Source organism: Mesoplodon bidens, assembly GCF_964165515.1.
Source record: "Mesoplodon bidens genome assembly, chromosome: 15".
Lineage (NCBI taxonomy): Eukaryota > Metazoa > Chordata > Mammalia > Artiodactyla > Ziphiidae > Mesoplodon > Mesoplodon bidens.
In genome coordinates, this window is record NC_138171.1 from 37,323,771 (window position 1) to 37,341,592 (window position 17,822).

The window sequence follows — 17,822 nt, forward strand, 5'->3', positions numbered from 1 at the left end:
TGTCACAGCTCCTACTTCTTTCCTTCTACTGGTCCCATTGGGGTCACAGTACATTGAGAATTGGCATTCCCAATCCTTAATGCCAGTGGTTTTTCTTTCCTGTCTAGGGATTCTCATTGCCTTAGGAAGAGGGAGGAGGTAGGTGGCAATATCAGAATACATTGAAAAGAGTGGTTTTGTACACATACTGGAATCCCTCTAGATTCAAGGAGTATGTGTATGGACAGGAGGTAATTTGCCTTTTGAAGAATCTCTCCAGGTGATCCTGATGTGTCATTTTGCCCCACTGGTTAAGAACTACTATGTTAGCCCTTTCCTTCAAATTCTTACCTGTGTCTGTCTGCACTCACAAAATGTTGGCAATTATGTTGTCCAATCTACCCATTATAGATGAGAAATACAGGCCCAGAGAGGGAAGCGGCTTTTCCTATGTCACAAGACTAGTTAACCTAAACAAAGCAGAGGTTTGTCCCCAAAACTCCCAACTGTATGCTAGAGAGCTTTCTGCTATATTTCTGTAACATGGAAAGGTTAGGTCTTTTTCCTTTTTTTTGCTAGAACTTATCTGGTATATCTTTTTTCGTCCTTTTACTTTTGACTTTTCTATATTCTTTTTAATATTTTTTACATAAATATTTATTGCACTGTGGCCAGAGAATCAATGATATTGATTTTTGAAGTTTTTTTGAGACTTGCTGTGTGAGCTAGCTCATGGTCAGTTTTTGTTTAAAATTGAAGTATAGTTGATTTATAATACTATATTAGTTTCAGATGTATAGCATAGTGATTGACTGATTGACTTTTCTATATTCTTTTGTCTTAGAAATATATTTGTCAATAGCATTTAGTTGGATTTTTTTTTTTTTTTTTTTTTTTGCGGTACGTGGGCCTCTCACTGCTGTGGCCTCTCCCATTGCGGAGCACAGGCTCCGGACACGCAGGCTCAATGGCCATGGCTCACAGGCCCAGCCGCTCCGCGGCATGTGGGATCTTCCCAGACTGGGGAACGAACCCGTGTCCCCTGCATTGGCAGGCGGACTCTCAACCACTGTGCCACCAGGGAAGCCCTAGTTGGATTTTTTTTTAATTCAAGATGGCAGTCTTTGTCTTTCAACTGTACACTTACTCTGTTTACATTTATTATAATTCATAATATGTTTAGATTTATATCTCCCATCTTATTTTATGCTATTTGTCCCATCTGTTCTGTTTCTATTTCTCTCATTGTTTGCCTTCTTTTGGATTGATTGGGTATTTTCTTTCTCATTCAATTTCCCCCTCATTACTAGTGGGAAGATAAAAAAATAAAAGCAGAGGTTTTGTTTTTTTTAATTTTTTGATAATGTTATCTAATAATTACAAAGTGCATGCTTAGGTTATCAATGTCTAAAATTCATATCAATGTCTAGATATCATATCTGTTTCCAGTATAGCACAAAGACCTTAGAATATTTTAACCCCATTCACTCCCTTGTATGTTGTTGTCATGCATTTTAATTTTTGTTACTTTTAGACCCTGGAAGATATTTTATTTTAATTGTCTTATTCTGCACTCTTCATTTCCTCTTACATCTCAGGCCATCCATTTGGGATCTCTTTCTTTCTGCCTGAGTTATTTCCTTTAGAACTTCCTTTAGTGAGAGTCTGCTGGTGGCAAACAACCACTTTTACCTGATGGAGAATGTCTTTATTTCACCCTCATTCATGGAAGATATTTTCTCTGACTTTAGAATTCTGGGATAATAGTTCTTTTCTTTCAGCACATGGAAGATTTTAGTCAAGATGTCCTTCCACCGACTTCTGGCTTCCATCATTTTTATGAAGTCTGCTGTCAGACTTACCATTGCTTCCTTGAAGCTAATCTGTGTTTGTTTCTCTGTTTTTAAGTTCTTAGTATTTATCTAGGTGTGAATTTATTCTAGATTCTTTGGACTTTTTAAATCTGTAGATTATTATATTTTATCAGTTACGAAAAATTCTCATTGTCTCTAAATATTGATTTGCTTCATTCTTTGTTTTCCTCTGAGACTTTGGTTAGCAGTATTTTAGACTTTCTCACTCTATTCCCCATGTCTTTAAACCACTATTTGATTTTTTTCTACCTGTTTGTTTGTCTCTATACTGCATTCTGGATAATTTCAGTAAATCTACCTTTCAGTTCACTTATTCCCTCTTCAGCTGGGTCTAATCTGTTGCTAAACCTCTCCATAAGGTTTTCAATTTTAGTATCATCCTCATTTTTTGGAATTTTAGGTTTGGTTTGGTTTGGTTTTTTCTAATCTGCTTGGCATTCTTTATAATTTATTGTGCCCTGCATATATTTTGAAACAGTCTCTAATTTTTTTAGGCTTGTTAAATATAGTGGTTTTATATATCACTTTTTATAATTCTAGTATCTAAAGCCCTTAGAGGTCTGTTTCTGCCATCTGTTGTTTTGATGAATTTTGCTCCTGCTATGTAGTTTCTTTTTGTATTTAGTTACTTTTCTACTGTGAGCTGCTCATTTTCCTGGAGATTTTTTTGATGGAAATTCTTTGAATTCTAACAAAGGCAGCTTCCTCCAGAGGGAATTGGCACTTGCATCCATTAAGATCACTCTAAATTAAATTCTCAGCTTAAAAGTTTTGTGAATTCTGAGCAGATCCCCTTGAGGACTGGCTCACAGGTCCAATTCTCAGCAGTAGTATTTTCCACCCTCTGATCACAACAGTGGTTTAAGGCAGTAGATTTTCTTTGCAGTCCTCAGGGGGGACTCCTTCAGTGCAGGAGTACATGTGTGTTATTTCCAATTTACCCTTAATTCCCCTGCACCGAGGAGGAAGTCTTTTGGCTCTTCCACTAGACTCCTCAAGTTGGGCAGGTGAGAGCCCTGCCTCCTGTTCACCACCTGGGCCTTAAGGCCCAGAAAACCAAAACTCAGGTTCACTTGGTGTGGCAAAGTGCCCTCTCCCCACCATTCCCTGACCCCATCAAGTCATTTGCTCTCTGAATATCTGAATTGCTCTCTGAATATACTCAGTTCCTGGCCTGAGTATTCCTTACTCTCTTGCAAGTTCATTAACGCCTTCAAAGCATTTTTAATATTTCACTCAATTTTTTTTTTTTTTTTTTGCGGTACGCGGGCCTCTCACTGCTGTGGCCTCTCCCGCTGCAGAGCACAGGCTCCAGATGCGCAGGCCCAGCGGCCATGGCTTACAGGCCCAGCCGCTCCGCGGCACGTGGGATCCTCCCAGACCAGGGCACGAACCCGCGTCCTCTGCATCGGCAGGCAGACCCCCCAACCACTGCGCCACCAGGGAAGCCCCTTCACTCAATACTGTTAGTAGTTTTCAGTGGGAAGGTCAACCCAGGTACCTAGCCTGCCTGCCTTGTTATCCAAAATAGAATTCTTTTAGGTCTTTTTTCCTATGTAGTCTGTCTCTTCCATTTGACTAAGAGTTTCTGAAGTTAGAAACTTCTTTTACTTTTTTTTAAAAAAATTAAGACCTTATTTTTTTTAAGAGCAGTTTTAGGTTCACTGAAAAATTGAGTGGAAAGTACAGAGTTTCCATATACCTTCCCTGCCCCCAAACATGCGTAGCCTCCCCTAATGGATGAACCTACTGACACATCCATCACAATCACCAAAGTCCATAGTTTACGTTACAGTTCACTTGTGGTGGTATACATTCTGTGGGTTTGGACAAATGTATACATCAGACAGAATATTTTCACCAACTTAAAAATCCTCTGTGCTCTACCTGTCCATCCCACCCCACCCCTACTCACTCCCCACCCCCACCCCCCCAACTCTTGGCAACCACTGATCTTTTTACAGTCTCCGTAGTTTTACCTTTTCCAGATGTCATATAGTTGGAATCATATAGTTTGTAGTCTTTTCAGACTGGCTTCTTTCACTTAGTAATATTCAATTAAGTTTCCTCCACATCTCTTCGTGGCTTGATAGCTCATTTCTTTTTACTGCTCAGTAATATTCCACTGTTTGGATGCATCACAGTTTATGTATCCATTCACCTACTGAAGGTCATCCTGGTTGCTTCCAAGTTTTGGTAATTATGAGTAAAGCTGCTACAAACATCCATGTGCAGGTTTTTGTGTGGACTTAAGTTTTCAACTCCTTTGGGTGAAAACCAAGGAGCTCCATAGTTGAATCATATGGTAATAGTATGTTTAGTTTTGTAAGAAACTACCAAGCTATTTTCCAAAGTGGCTGTATCACTCTGCATTCCCACCAGCAGTGAATGAGAGTTCCTGTTGCTCTGCATCCTCATCAGTATTTGGTGTTGTCAGTGTTCTGGATTTTGGCCATTCTAATAGGTATGTAGTGGTATTTCATTGTTTTAATTTGCATTTCCCTGTTGACATAGGATGTGGAGCATCTTTTCATATGCTTATTGACCATCTAAACATCTTCTCTCATAAGGTTTCTGTTAAGGTCTTAGGCCCATTTTTTAGCTGGATTGTTTGTTTTCTTATTGTTGAGTTTTAGGAGTACATTTATATGTTTTAGATAACTGTCCTTTATCAGATATGTCTTTTGCACATATTTTCTCCCAGTCTGTGGCTTATCTTCTCATTTTCTTGACAATGTCTTTTGCAGAGTAGACGTTTTTGTTTGTTTGTTTCTTTGTTTGTTTTTGTTATGTTGGGTCTTCGTTGCTGCGCGCGGGCTTTCTCCAGTTGCGGCGAGTGGGGGCTACTCTTCTTTGTGTTGCACGAGCTACTCACTGCCGTGGCTTCTCTTGTTGCGGAGCACGGGCGCTAGAGCCCGCAGGCTTCAGTAGTTGCAGTGTGTGGGCTCAGTAGTTGTGGCTCATAAGCTTAGTTGCTCTGCAGCATGTGGGATCTTCCCGGACCAGGGCTCGAACCCATGTCCCCTGCATTGGCAGGCTGGTTCTTAACCACTGCGCCACCAGGGAAGTCCCAGAGTAGAACTTTTTGATTTTAATGAAGCCCAGCTTATCAATTATTTCTTTCATGGATTGTGCCTTTGGTGTTGTATCTAGAGTTATCACCATACTCAAGGTCATCCAGGTTTTCTCCTTTGTGATCTTCTAGGAGTTTTATAGTTTTGCATTTTACATTTAAGTCTTTGATTCATTCACCTTTTACTTTTTTAAAAATATAATTCATTTTTTTAATTTTTATTCATTTTATTTATTTATTTTTGGTTGTTCCAGGTCTTAGTTGTGGCTGGTGGGCTCCTTAGTTGCAGCCAGCGGGCTCCTTAGTTGTGGCATGGGAACTCTTAGTTGTAGCATGCATGTGGGATCTAGTTCCCTGACCAGGGGTCTAACCCACGTACCCTGCATTAGGAGGCAAATTCTTAACCACTGCACCACCAGGGAAGTCCCCACCTTTTTGATCCTCATACATGTTCACATGAAGTGTAGTTGTCTTTGATGATGAGTGTATTTTTGCTTTTTCTACGTCTCACTACTTTCTGATTTTTCTATAATGAACAAGTATATCATACAATACGAATTTTCATAGAAAATTAATACATTATGAAATACTGTCATCTCTGGCATTGATGTTTTTAAACTCCTTTGATTACTCAGCTCTCTTTGGTGCCCCTTGAGGCATCTTTCAAAGGATTTGTCTACTCTAGAGGATGTAGATGCACTTAGAAGAAACTGTAGGAGTCAAGACTCACGTGGGAGCCACAGTTATTCAGTTTAAGGCTCTTTGTGCCCCATTTCCCTTTTCTGTTGTATATAATGGGGGTTGCCAGCATCACTCTGCTAAGCCTAGCCTCTGCCCAGGCACCTAGGACGTGACTGCGTGGGCACACCCCATGGGGAGGCGTCTTCTTTACCAGCTGGGTTTAGCCCCATTTCAAACCCCCATCCCAGGTATAATACCATAGATGCTCTTAGTCTGTTGAAATCCATCTGGAGGAGGTGTTTCCTCTCCTGTGTTTAGATAGAGAGACAAAAGGAAGGAGGTAGCCCATGGTCAGACTGTGATTACTAAGGATGGGAGACTTAAGGTTCTTAAATGAGAAGCATCGTCCAGAATTTACCCAAAGGATGTTTGTACACGAGATGATACTGTAAGAATGTTCATCGAAACATAGTTACCATAGAAAAACTTGTCTACAACTAAACCATACAACAGTAGGGAGCTGGTCTGATAAATTACAGTACAGACTTATAATGTACTGGGTAGTCATGAAAAATAATGATACAAAAGAAAATTTAAGAAGATGGGGAAAATTGCAGTATATTAATTGAAAAAAAACATATTGATCCCATTTTATCTTTTAAAATAAAGGTGGAGCACAGAGGATTTCTAGGGCAGTGAAACTACTCTGTATGACACTATAATGGTAAATCCATGTCATTATACATTTGTCAAAACCCATAGGATGTACAGCACCAAGAGTGAACCCTAATGTAAACTTTACTTTGCGTGATAATGATGTGTCAGGTTCATCAATTATAACAAATGTCCCACTTTGGTGAGGGATGTTAACAGTGGAAGAGGCTGTGTATGTGTGGGGACAGGGGGGACATGGGGAATCTCTGTACTTTCTGTTCCATTTTGCTGTGACCCTAAAACTCCCCTAAAAAATTAAGTCTGTTTAAATTGAAAAAATAACATTGTGAGCCCCAAAATGTTAGCCATGATTATATCTGGTGGTTAGGTTAAGGGTGATTTGTTTGCATATATACTTTTTTACATTTTCCAAATGTTCTTTCTAATTTTGTTTTACAATGTATATCAACATTTTATTACAATTTTTCCAAATTTTTATTGTGGTAAAATACACATAACATGAAATGTACTACCTTAACCATTTCTTAAGTGTACAGTTGAGTGGTATTAAGTACGTTCATACTGTTGTATAATCATCGCACCATCCATGTCTGAAACTTTTCATCTTGTAAAACTGGAAATCTATATCCATTAAACAATAGCTCCCCATCCCCCTCCCCACCTCCAGCCCCTAGAAACCACCATTTTACTTTCTGTCTCAGATTTTTTACTAATCTAAGTACCTCATATAAATTGAATCATACACGATTTGTCCTTTTGTGACTGGATTATTTCACTTAACATAATGTACTCAAGATTCATTCATGTTGTAGTACATGTCAGAATTTCCTTTTAAGACCGAATAATATTCTGTTGTATGGGTATATCACATTCTGTTTATTCATTCATCTGTCGATGGACACTTTGGTTGCCTCCATGTTTTAGCTATTGTAAATAATGCTTCTATGAACATGGGTGTGCAAATATTTTCAAGATCCTTCTTTCAATTCATTTGAGTATATACTGAGAGGTGGAATTTCAGGATCATATGGTAATTCTATTTGTAATTTTTTGAGGAGCTGCCATACTGTTTTCCACAGTTGCTGTACCATTTTACATCCCCACTAACAGTGTCCAAGGGTACCAATTACTCCACATCCTCCCCAGCACTTTTTTTTTTTTGATATTAGCTTTCCTAATAGATGTGAGATGGTATTTCATTGTAGTTCTTTTTTTAAAATTTTTGTTAGAGTATAGTTGCTTTACAGTATTGTGTTAGTTTCTACTGTACAGTAAAGTGAATCAGCAATATGTATACATACATCCCCTCTTTTTTGGATTTCCTTCCCACTTAGGTCACCACAGAACATTGAGTGGAGTTCCCTGTGCTATATAGTAGGTTCTCATTAGTTATCTATTTTATACATAGTATCAATAGTGTATATATGATTATGTCTGGTGGTTAGTTTAAGGGTGATTTGTTTGCATATGTACTTTTTTACGTTTTCCAAATTTTCAACAGCGGGTGTATGTTATTTTCATACTCACAAAAAATATATATTCTTTCAAAAAGAAATCCTGGCTGTAGATCTTTCAACCCAATGTTCTTCATGTTGACACCCTGATTTCTTTCCTCATCCTGAAAGGGCCACCTGAGTGAGGGGTACGGGCAGCTTTGCAGCATCTACCTCAAACTGCTGAGAACGAAGATGGAGTACCACACCAAAGTGAGTCTTTGTGACAATTCTGCTGCCACTGTCAGCCATGCACTCCCCCTGCCCCCACTTCTCCCACCTCCTCGCCCTGTCCCCTCACACCTGGCTGGGCTTAATTGTCAGGTTTTCCAGGTAATGAGATAGCCTGGCTTCTCAGGGAGTGTTCACACCATATCCCAGCTATGTAAGAGGAAACATTTTATAGAGTGACTGCAGTCAGGCACCTGGGATGTGACAAGGGGCCTGGGATTTTGGCCCAGGTCTTCTGCACCTTTTGTTCCCCATTTTGCAAATAGAAAGAGGAACCCGATCCACCAGGTGGCCTTATAAAAATACTTCAGAAGCACTGACTTGACTGTTAATAGAAACGCCTTTCATTTATGTAGTAAGTTTCCACACAGGACCTTCTAATCAAGATATGACTTTAGCTGATATTTCTTTTTTTTATATATAAGATTTTTTAATATTTATTTTATTTATTATTATTTATTTTTGGCCGCATTGGGTCTTCTTTGCTGCATGCGGGCTTTCTCTAATTGTGGCGAGCGGGGGCTACTCTTCGTTGCGGTGCTCATTGCGGTAGCTTCTCTTGTTGCGGAGCACAGGCTCTAGGCGCGTGGGCTTCAGTAGTTGTGGCGTGTGGGCTCTAGAGCGCAGGCCCAGTAGTTATGGCGCGTGGACTTAGTTGCTCTGTGACACATGGTATCTTCCCGGACCAGGGCTTGAACCCGTGTCCCCTGCATTGGCAGGTGGATTTTTAACCCCTGCGCCACCAGGGAAGCCCTAGCTGGTATTTCTTACACACTTAATGCATGTAAAACTGTGTGCCAAGTGGCATATAAGAATAAGAAAAAAGGGTCTACTCTTAAGGCGTTTACAGATCTGTCGGAGAGAGAAGCTTATACACTTGCAGTAGCTGTGTAATGGTGCCGGGCAGGTATGTGTGCCTGCAGAAAAGTGCCGGGGATGTTTTGAAATGATGGAGGGATATGGCATCCTAAAGGGCAGAATGAAGGAATTGGGTCTTGAGGTGGTCCTTGAAGGGTGGGTATGAGGCACATAGGAGGTAAGGAAGAATGGCATGCCAGGTGGGAGGGAAAATGGCCAGAATTAGGGAGCTGGTGGTGGAAATGGAGAAGGGGACCAGGTCATCATAATGTCCAGACTGAGTGAGGAAGTAAATGCGACCAGAAGGATAAAGGCACCGGCCTGAGTCTCTGAGGCAGATGAGCAGGGGTGGCGGGCCTGAGGGCAGGAAGGGGCTGCAAGGGCAGAGCGCCGGGTGTTACAGCCAGAGAGGGAGGTGCCGGAGTGGAGGATTTCTGTCTTCAGAGCCTGAAGAACTCACACTGGCATTTAGAGCCCCCTTGGTGGACTGGCCACCCATCTCTCTGTGCTCCCCTCCACCTGCCCCGCTGCCCTGTGTTCCACCCGCTCCAGACAGACCACACCGAGGAAGAGAGTGGGATACAGATACTCAACAGCTGATGGTCCCACATAATTTCCCCTGAGCGTGCAGGTGCTTGATGTAATATTTTCCAGCCTTCAAGTTTATTTGACTGATTATGTTTTGCTAAAGATAATATGAGAATGGGTTTGCCTGCCCTGAGCTCACAATAGCCACTTCAGGAAATGGCCAGAGGGCAGTGGGAAGCCTGGATAGTACTCAGAACATATTGGAAATAAGCAAAGGCTGCACTGCCTGCATGGTGTGGGTGTCAAGTTGAAGACCGACCACTCTCACACGCTCGGTGTCATTGCACCACAGAGAAGATGTCCGTGGCACAGGCTGTGAGCGAGGGGTCCTCCCCTGGGTCCCAGGGTTGGGATGAAGCCTTCCCCTATGATGATGGGCGGTGGGTGTTCTTTGCCGTGAACCAATCACAGGACCTGTGTGTGCGTGTGTGAGGCTGTGAGCGCTGCCACACCTCCCCAGGGAGCATGCAGGCACCTGCACCAAGCAGAAGCCACCTGCTGCAGCCCGAGCTCAGCAGGGCTGGCTTGCTTGATGTTGGCTTAGTTGGTCTGTGTAGAGAGCTCTTGAGGTGCCCTGTTCTGACTTCCTCTGCCTCCCTTCCAGAATCCTAGGTTCCCAGGCAACCTTCAGATGAGTGACCGGCAGCTGGACGAGGCCGGAGAGAGTGATGTTAACAACTTGTAAGTGGCTGTCCTCACATTCTGGACTCTATGAGAGAGAAAGCTTGGGTAGATGCCGTCACTTCTGGTTAGGGTCACAGAGGGCCTGAGGGCAAGGGCAGTGGCTGGGGTGGGGACTAAAGCCCCTGAGTGACTTGACCTTGGAGCCACGTACTCCTGGCCCCCCCTCAAGGACCCTTGCAGGGCGTCTCCCACTCCAGGCCTCCCTCCTCTGTGCCCCTCTGCCCTCCTTCTTTGCTGCTGTCGCTGTTGAATTCGTCCTGCTTGAACTTCCAATGGCCTTAATACCCACTTAGGTCGGGGCTAAGAATTCAAGCTGGTGTGTGTGTGCGCGCACACACGTGTACATTGGCGGCAGTACAGGGCTTGGGGGCAGGGACAGGTGGAGCGCTGGCCTCGGGCTGTGGAGTATAAGCTCTCTTTCCTCTTGGGTCCAGTTTCCAGCTGACAGTGGAAATGTTCGACTACCTGGAGTGTGAACTTAACCTCTTCCAAACTGGTGAGTCTATCCCTACCGTCTGGCCCAGGCTTTCCTGGGCATCACCTAACCCCCAGCCTGGTTCCCTGCTTGGACCAGCTGGCCTAGCCCCCGTCTCCATACAAGTTGTGCAGCTCAGGGCCGGGGAGATGGAGCTGCCCACACTGTGTCTGTTCTCTTGGCCCTGGTGCAGGGAGGGGCTGAAGCCCAAGGGCATTTTCATATGAGCGGAAAGACTGCAATCCCCACCCTGCTGGCCTCCCCGCTAAGCCCAGGCCTCCAAGAGTCCAAAGACAGTTCCGACCTCTGACAGACCCTAGACTGTGGCCCCAGCACTGGCTGGTCCTTTGGCCCAGGCCTGTGTGCTGCTCAGCTGGGCTGGCCCTCAGGGTGTATTTCTGCCCAGGTGGCCTGTGCAGTCACCCTTTCTGCCCCCGCATCCCATGATACCTGGCTCTGTTTCCATATGCACTGATCACTTGGGTTATTAGCAATAGACACTGAGCTCCTCCTCAAAAATCAGGAACCATGCCTGCTCACCTCTGTTCTAGCCCCATGCCTGGCATGTAGCAAGTGCTCAACAACCAAGTTTAGAATGCTTGCCTTCTGCGTGAACAGCAGTGAAGAAACAACAGGTGGACAGAGTTCATAAAATGTTGTCAATGGGTTTCCCTGGTGGTGCAGTGGTTAAGAATCTGCCTGCCAATGCAGGGGACACGGGTTCGAGCCCTGGTCCAGGAAGATCCCACATGCCGCAGAGCAACTAAGCCCAGGCGCCACAACTACTGAGCCTGCGCTCTAGAGCCAGTGAGCCGCAACTACTGAGCCTGTGCTCTAGAGCCTGCGAGCCACAACTACTGAAGCCCGCGTGCCTAGAGCCTGTGCTCTGCAACAAAAGAAGCCACTGCAATGAAAAGCCCGTGCACCGCAATGAAGAGTAGCCCCCACGCGCAGCAACAAAGACCCAACTCAGCCAAAAATAAATAGATAAATAAATAAATTTATTTTAAAAAAATACTGTCAACCTCCAGCTGAATGCTCTGGAATTATCTGGGGAGAATTAGCTAGAGTTTTCTAGAGAGAGCTCCCCCAAGGCTTCGCACAAACTCTTCCATGGATAAATGGCGGTGGTTTTCTCATCCCCCAGAGAGCAGTGATTTGGAATCAAGAGCGTCCTCTACACGTTTCCCCACCCGCTCCCCATCCTCAGTCACCTCTTGTGAGCCACAGAAATCGAGAGAGCTGGTATTAGAAGAAGTCTGTCCAGCTTCTGAGTCCTAGTCTGTGACCCTGTGAGATTGGGACCAGAACCTTCGGAAGGAGGCCGTGCATTTTCAACTGTGGGAAACGTGGGCCAATTACAATTAACATTTATTTGGTGCACTTGCAGTGATGGTCCCTGGACCAGCAGCATCGGCATCACCTGAGAACGTATTACAAATGCACATTCTCGGGTCCCACCCCAGACCTTCTGAATTAGAATCTCTGCAGGTGGGGCCCAGCCATCTGTTTTAACAAACTCCCCAAGTCTGCAGTCCAACAGGGTAGCCACTGGCCAGGTGTGACTATTTAAATTAATTACGATTAAGTAACATTCAAAAGTCAGGGCCTCAGTTGCACTCACCACATTGCAGGCACTCAGCAGCCACGCATGGCTAGCATATTGGACACACGTACAGAGCCCTTCCATCATCACAGAATTCTACTGGAGTGATCCTATGGGGGGATTCTGATGCATGCTACAGTTTGAGAAGCACTGAGCTAGAAAATAGTTTTCAACCCTGGCTGCATATTAGAATCACCTGGGGGGCTTTTGAAACCCACTAATGCCCCAACCCTACCCCAGACCAATTAAAAAAGAAGGGGGCATGGAGGAGTTGCAGGCAGACATTAGTAGTTTTCAAATTTCCCCAGGTTATTTTAATCAGTCTTAAAGCAAATGGGAAGGACCACTGCACTGTTACCATGAACTTTATAGGACATTCTCATTTAATCCTTACGAGACCTCCTTACAAGACCCTTAAGAGGTATGTGCTATTAGAACCATCTGCATCTTACAGAAAAGCATCTGGAGGCACAGAGAGGTTGAGTAACTTGCCCACGGTCACACAGCTCTAGATGTTACTAGATGCCAAGGGGCATTCCTGGAAAGTGGCAGGCAGGCAAGCCGGGAGATGGAGCAGCCTGGGATTCCTTGCCAGCATGGAGCCTAAGGAAGCCAGGAGATTTGGGGATGGCCACCTCGCAGTGACAGCTGCTTTTAATTTGTGTCAAGAAAAGCTGCCTTTTAATTAGAACCGTTTGGGCTTTTTTTTTTTCTTTCTTTCACTTGCCAGACTAAACCTGTTAACAGGGACTAGTACAGCCAGGGAAGGCCGAACACAGTGGCTCTGGGCTTTCCTCCGGGGCAGTCCCACTCGCTGAGGGACTGCAGGGAAAGTCTTTCGGTGCCGGCCACGTGCAGGGTCTCCGGAGGCGGTGGGCAGCCTCTGCAGGGAGGAAATCAGCCCTGGCCAGTGGTGTGCACTCAGGGTCCACGGCCAGGCATCTAGTTGCTTGGTTTAGGAGCGAGGGGCAAGGGGCAGGGGGTTAACGTGGAGGGGTCTGTGGGAGCAGCTTGCTCTCTGGAGCCCGGGAGAGTGGAGAGCAGTACTTCCGTTGACCGGCTCCCCCAAGGACCTCCATCAGCCTTGATCCTGATGGCTCGTCCTCTTCCTGGCTCCTTGCCCTGGGTCCTCGCAGCCTCTCCTCCAATTGTCCACCAGGGTTCCTGCATTTCCCCCCTTGTGGTGTTCCAAGAACCCTGTGACAAGCCAGCAGGAAGCCAAGGCTGAATTATTTCCTCCTTCGTGTTCTGATCAATGTTTGATAGTTTCCCCACATGTTTTCTATTGCACCACCAGATTGGGTGCTTCTCAGGGTCAAGACCACCGTGAGACCAAGTTCATGCCTGAGACAGAGGGCTGGATTGGCTGTCCAAAGCCCCTTTCGATCCTGAAATACTGATTCCCCATAAAACGGAGGGCTTCCCTTGAACAAGAGCCCACCTCCCCATTAAATCAGAAACCTTAAAAGGGGACGTGTTGGGCTTCCCTGGTGGCGCAGTGGTTGAGAGTCCGCCCGCCGATGCAGGGGACACAGGTTTGTGCCCCCATCCGGGAGGATCCCACATGCCGCGGAGCGGCTGGGCCCGTGAGCCATGGCCGCTAAGCCTGCGCGTCCAGAGCCTGTGCTCTGCAACGGGAGAGGCCACAACAGTGAGAGGCCCGCGTACGGCAAACAAAAAAAGGGGATGTGTTCTTCCTGCCCATATGGGAGGGAGGTGGGGGAGGAAGCATGAAGCTCCTCAGACCGGAAGGAGGCATTCGGGATGCTCCCCCAGTAAATCCCTTTCCTCGGCTCCCGCCGGGCTGTGCACAGAGTAGAGCAAGTTCATTTCACCTGTTTGTGACACACAGAGCATCTTGGCTGCCAGGGCCACAGGCTCCTGGTCTAGCCGTCGCTGGCCACAGGGGCTCTGGCTTTTAACTCACCATCTCTCGGCAAAACCGCTTCTTGGCTTTGTGACCACCTTCAAGTTACTTACTCCCCTGTGTGATGGGGATACTCTTAGCTACCCCATAGGAGTGTTGAAAGGGTTAAACGCATTACATGAGATCATGATTGCACAGAATAGGTCCTCGTGTGTTGGACTCCTGCCTTCTCCCGTCTGAGAAGGTCGCCTCTAATTTGCTAGCTCTGCTGCCTCTCCCCTTTCTGTCCCCTAGTGTTCAACTCCCTGGACATGTCCCGTTCCGTGTCAGTGACGACAGCCGGGCAGTGCCGCCTAGCCCCGCTGATCCAGGTCATCTTGGACTGCAGCCACCTCTATGATTACACTGTCAAACTTCTCTTCAAACTCCACTCCTGTGAGTATACGGGGCTTGATCTCTGGAAACTTCTGGCCGGAAGGAGGTTCACAGCCTGAGGCTGTCCCTGGAGGGAAGCAGCTCCCCCCGGTGCCCTTGGCTTTCTGCTCCTGATCCAGAAGGCCCTGGAGCTCCCGACTGTCTTGGGAATAGAAGAGCAGGGCCAAGCCTTGCTGTGCTCAGGGAAGCATCTGGCCTGCCAGAGCAGTGACTCAGGATGGTCCTCACCCTCCACCTCCAGCTTTACCACGTCTCCATCCACATGTGTCATGTACTCTCCAGACCACACAGATGAGAACAGACCTGGCCTAGACCCACAGGCGCAAAGGCAGCAGTTTCCAAAGAGTTCATCAGCGCAGTCTCTTTGTACAAATGGGTTTTTGTGGAGAAATGTAAAATATAAAACAGGGCTGCTCAAATAAATGGAAGGCCATAACTTCCCTAGCCACAAATCCTTGGGATAGTTTCACGGAATGTATTTTAGAAACTACTGGTCTTGTGGAAGTTCTTATCCGTTTATGTGCTTCTTATTTAAAATGATGTGTGTGGGTGCTGCTTCCTCAGGGTCTGCATTGTTAAACCATATCCCAGATGAATCTGATGTGGGTGGTCCCTGGGTCACACTGTGAGGTGGCCATCGGGAAGGGTATACACATTCAGAGTGCATGGATGATGGAAAACCGAGAAAAATCAAGACTCAAATGGATATTAGCAAGGTTTTATTGCAGAAGTCTAGGACAAGGGGTACTCTGGAACAGGTCACTGACAAGGAGTAGATCTGGTTATTTGGACCAGAACAAGGGAAGCGGCATCACTGTCATTAATCTAGGAGGGTTTCATGGGAGGGAGGTTGGAATTCTATGTTCAAGGGTTAGAAGGGTTTTGGAGCAGGGGGGCGTGTCTGAAGGAAGCAGAGAGGGAAGACTAAATTCCAAGAAAAGAAGGCAGGCAGTTGCATAGAAGCTCTGAATACAGATGAACTTGTTCCTAAGACACTACAGAACCAGTTGTGCACTAGGACATCCCCACTTCCTTCTATAAAGTGGTGAGTTGTGATAAGAGACAGGTAATTATTTGGGTTTAAAGGCCTTCTTTAAAGGCAGAGCAATACACAAGACCTTCGAGAACTGTGTGGTCAGGGAAAAAGGGATGCTCCATACAGTATATGCTTTTCTGAAAATAAACGTATTCTTTTAGAATAGATTTAGATCTACAAAAAAGTTGCAGAGATAGTTCAGAGAGTTCCCATATACCCCTGAACCCAAGGGTCTCAGTCCTGCGGTCTTTGCCTGTCTCTGGCAGGCTCTCTGGATCTCTCCCAGACTCATGTCTGTGCTGGGCCTCACCCAGTGCGCCCAGTGCACACAACCTCTGGGAGAGAGCCGTGGTCCACCCTGCTGCTTGGGTCAGGTCACTGCTGCTGTAGTCAGGGACGTAACTTCCATCCTGCTCTGCCGAGAGTGGCTTGCAGTCCAGGAGCAAACAGAAGGAAAGATTTGACTGATAAGTAGCCCCAGAGTCCCTGCTGGCCCCACTGGGCCCTCTTGGTTACCAGTCCCAGGGCAACTCTAGGTCCAGAATGCCTTCCTGCAGGGCTGGCCCCCAGCCCCGGGAGGGATGGTCCCTTCCCGCTGTGTCTTGCCTGCCCTCTGGTCCTCCTATTCCCTCTTAGTCTTTTCCAATTTCTTCCAGGTCTTCCAGCCGACACCCTGCAAGGCCACCGGGACCGCTTCATGGAGCAGTTCACAAAGTAAGCAGCTTAAGTGAGAGAAAGGAAGGCGAATCTAAAGGTGCTATAAAGTCAGTTAATCCATGCAGGAAGCACTTGCTTTTAAATCATTGAGGGGTGAGGGTATCTGCTTTAATGCTTTAAAAAGCGAAGGAAAAGAAGATGGCAGCAAACCTACCAATGGCTGGGGAAGCTATCGGTTCTCTAATAAATCTCATAGAGAAAGACAGTTTCATTCATTCAGTCATCCTGCTTTATTTCCACGGCTTCATCCTCTTCCGTTTTTCTTCTCCCTAAGTTCTCGTGGTTTTATACCGTATACATGCTGACAACTCCCAAAGATATAACTCCAGCCAAACCTTACCTCTGAATTCCAGGTTCACGTCTGCAGTGGTCTATTTGACATCACTATACCAAACTTACATCTCAAACTAAACTCTAGGTTTTCTTCAAAAACCTTTTTCTTTCCCTTCTATCTCAATAAATGCTGCCCACCATCCACTTAGGACAGAGATCCGGAACTCACCATTTTCCTCATTCCCCATGTCCAATCTATTAGCAAGTTCAGATGATAATTGACAAAGAGATCTTGTCTCTGGTCATATCTCCCATCTCTTCCACTTCCATTGCTGTCTACCAGGACCCTCCGATATGGACGGGATGCTCTGGATTTCAGCTCCTGCCCTCTGCAATCCTATCCCCACCCAGCAGTTAGAACGACCCTGTAAAAACATAAATCCCTTGCTTACAACCTTTCAATGGCTTCTGATTACACTGAGAATCAACTCGAAGCTCCTCTCTGTGGTCTGCAAGGCCCCTACATGATCTGGCCCCTGCCTGCCATCTGTGACCTTGTCTCCAGTTCTCCAAGTGTTTCAGCCACATAAGGTCCTCTTCCAGTTCCCGGAACATAGCCTGCGCCGAGAGGCTTAGCACTTGCTGTTCCCTGTCCTGAGGATGCTCTTCTCCCAGCCTGGCCAGCTTCATCCAGGTCATCTTCAGTCACCTCCGCACAAAGGCAGTCTCCGGCCCCTCATTTGGGGTCTTTTCCCCTACCTTCTGCTCCTCCAACCCCACCTTCATATTCTCCATCACAGCACCCTGTTTATTTCCTTCCTAGTTCTTAGCATGACTTTGTTTTTGACTGTCTTGCCCATTATTGTATCTCTAGCACCTGATTCACAGAAGTTAATTAAGCCTATAGCATTCAATCATGTTTGAATGAATTAATAAGCTAATCAGCTAGTCTAGAAGAGGAAGAGCTTGTCTGACAAAGGGCAAATTATTCTGGTGCATTTGGGAAAGAAAATTGGTGACAAGATGAGAAGTCCAGCTCATCTTTCAATTAAGCATGCCCCAGGAAGAAGGGACGGAATGGAGGGAGAGACAGGAGGATGGGGGGGGGAGGGTACCGGGAAAAGCATGAGCATGATGTTTTCCTTGTTAATTTCTTCACCCTTGACTGCAGGAAAAGCATCACCTCCCCACCCCCACCCCCACCCCCCAGATCCCAAGCTTAGGCTTCTTTTGCTGGTTCCTGAGCAACAATCAGAGAGGGCAAGTTCGGGGTTGTG

The 17,822-nt window shown here is 45.8% G+C and overlaps 1 protein-coding gene across 4 annotated transcripts in view; it reads left to right on the forward strand.

Moving 5' to 3' along the window:
• The window catches only part of HIP1 (huntingtin interacting protein 1), a 407,412-nt gene that overhangs the window by 110,508 nt on the left and 279,082 nt on the right, over window positions 1-17,822 (forward strand). For all 4 annotated transcript variants that reach the window (XM_081257580.1, XM_081257579.1, XM_081257581.1 and 1 more), the window contains exons 5-9: window positions 7,908-7,988; window positions 10,057-10,133; window positions 10,571-10,632; window positions 14,379-14,519; window positions 16,212-16,269. In XM_081257580.1, the coding sequence (XP_081113706.1) occupies window positions 7,908-7,988; window positions 10,057-10,133; window positions 10,571-10,632; window positions 14,379-14,519; window positions 16,212-16,269 (419 nt within the window). The remainder of the gene's footprint in view (window positions 1-7,907; window positions 7,989-10,056; window positions 10,134-10,570; window positions 10,633-14,378; window positions 14,520-16,211; window positions 16,270-17,822) is intronic.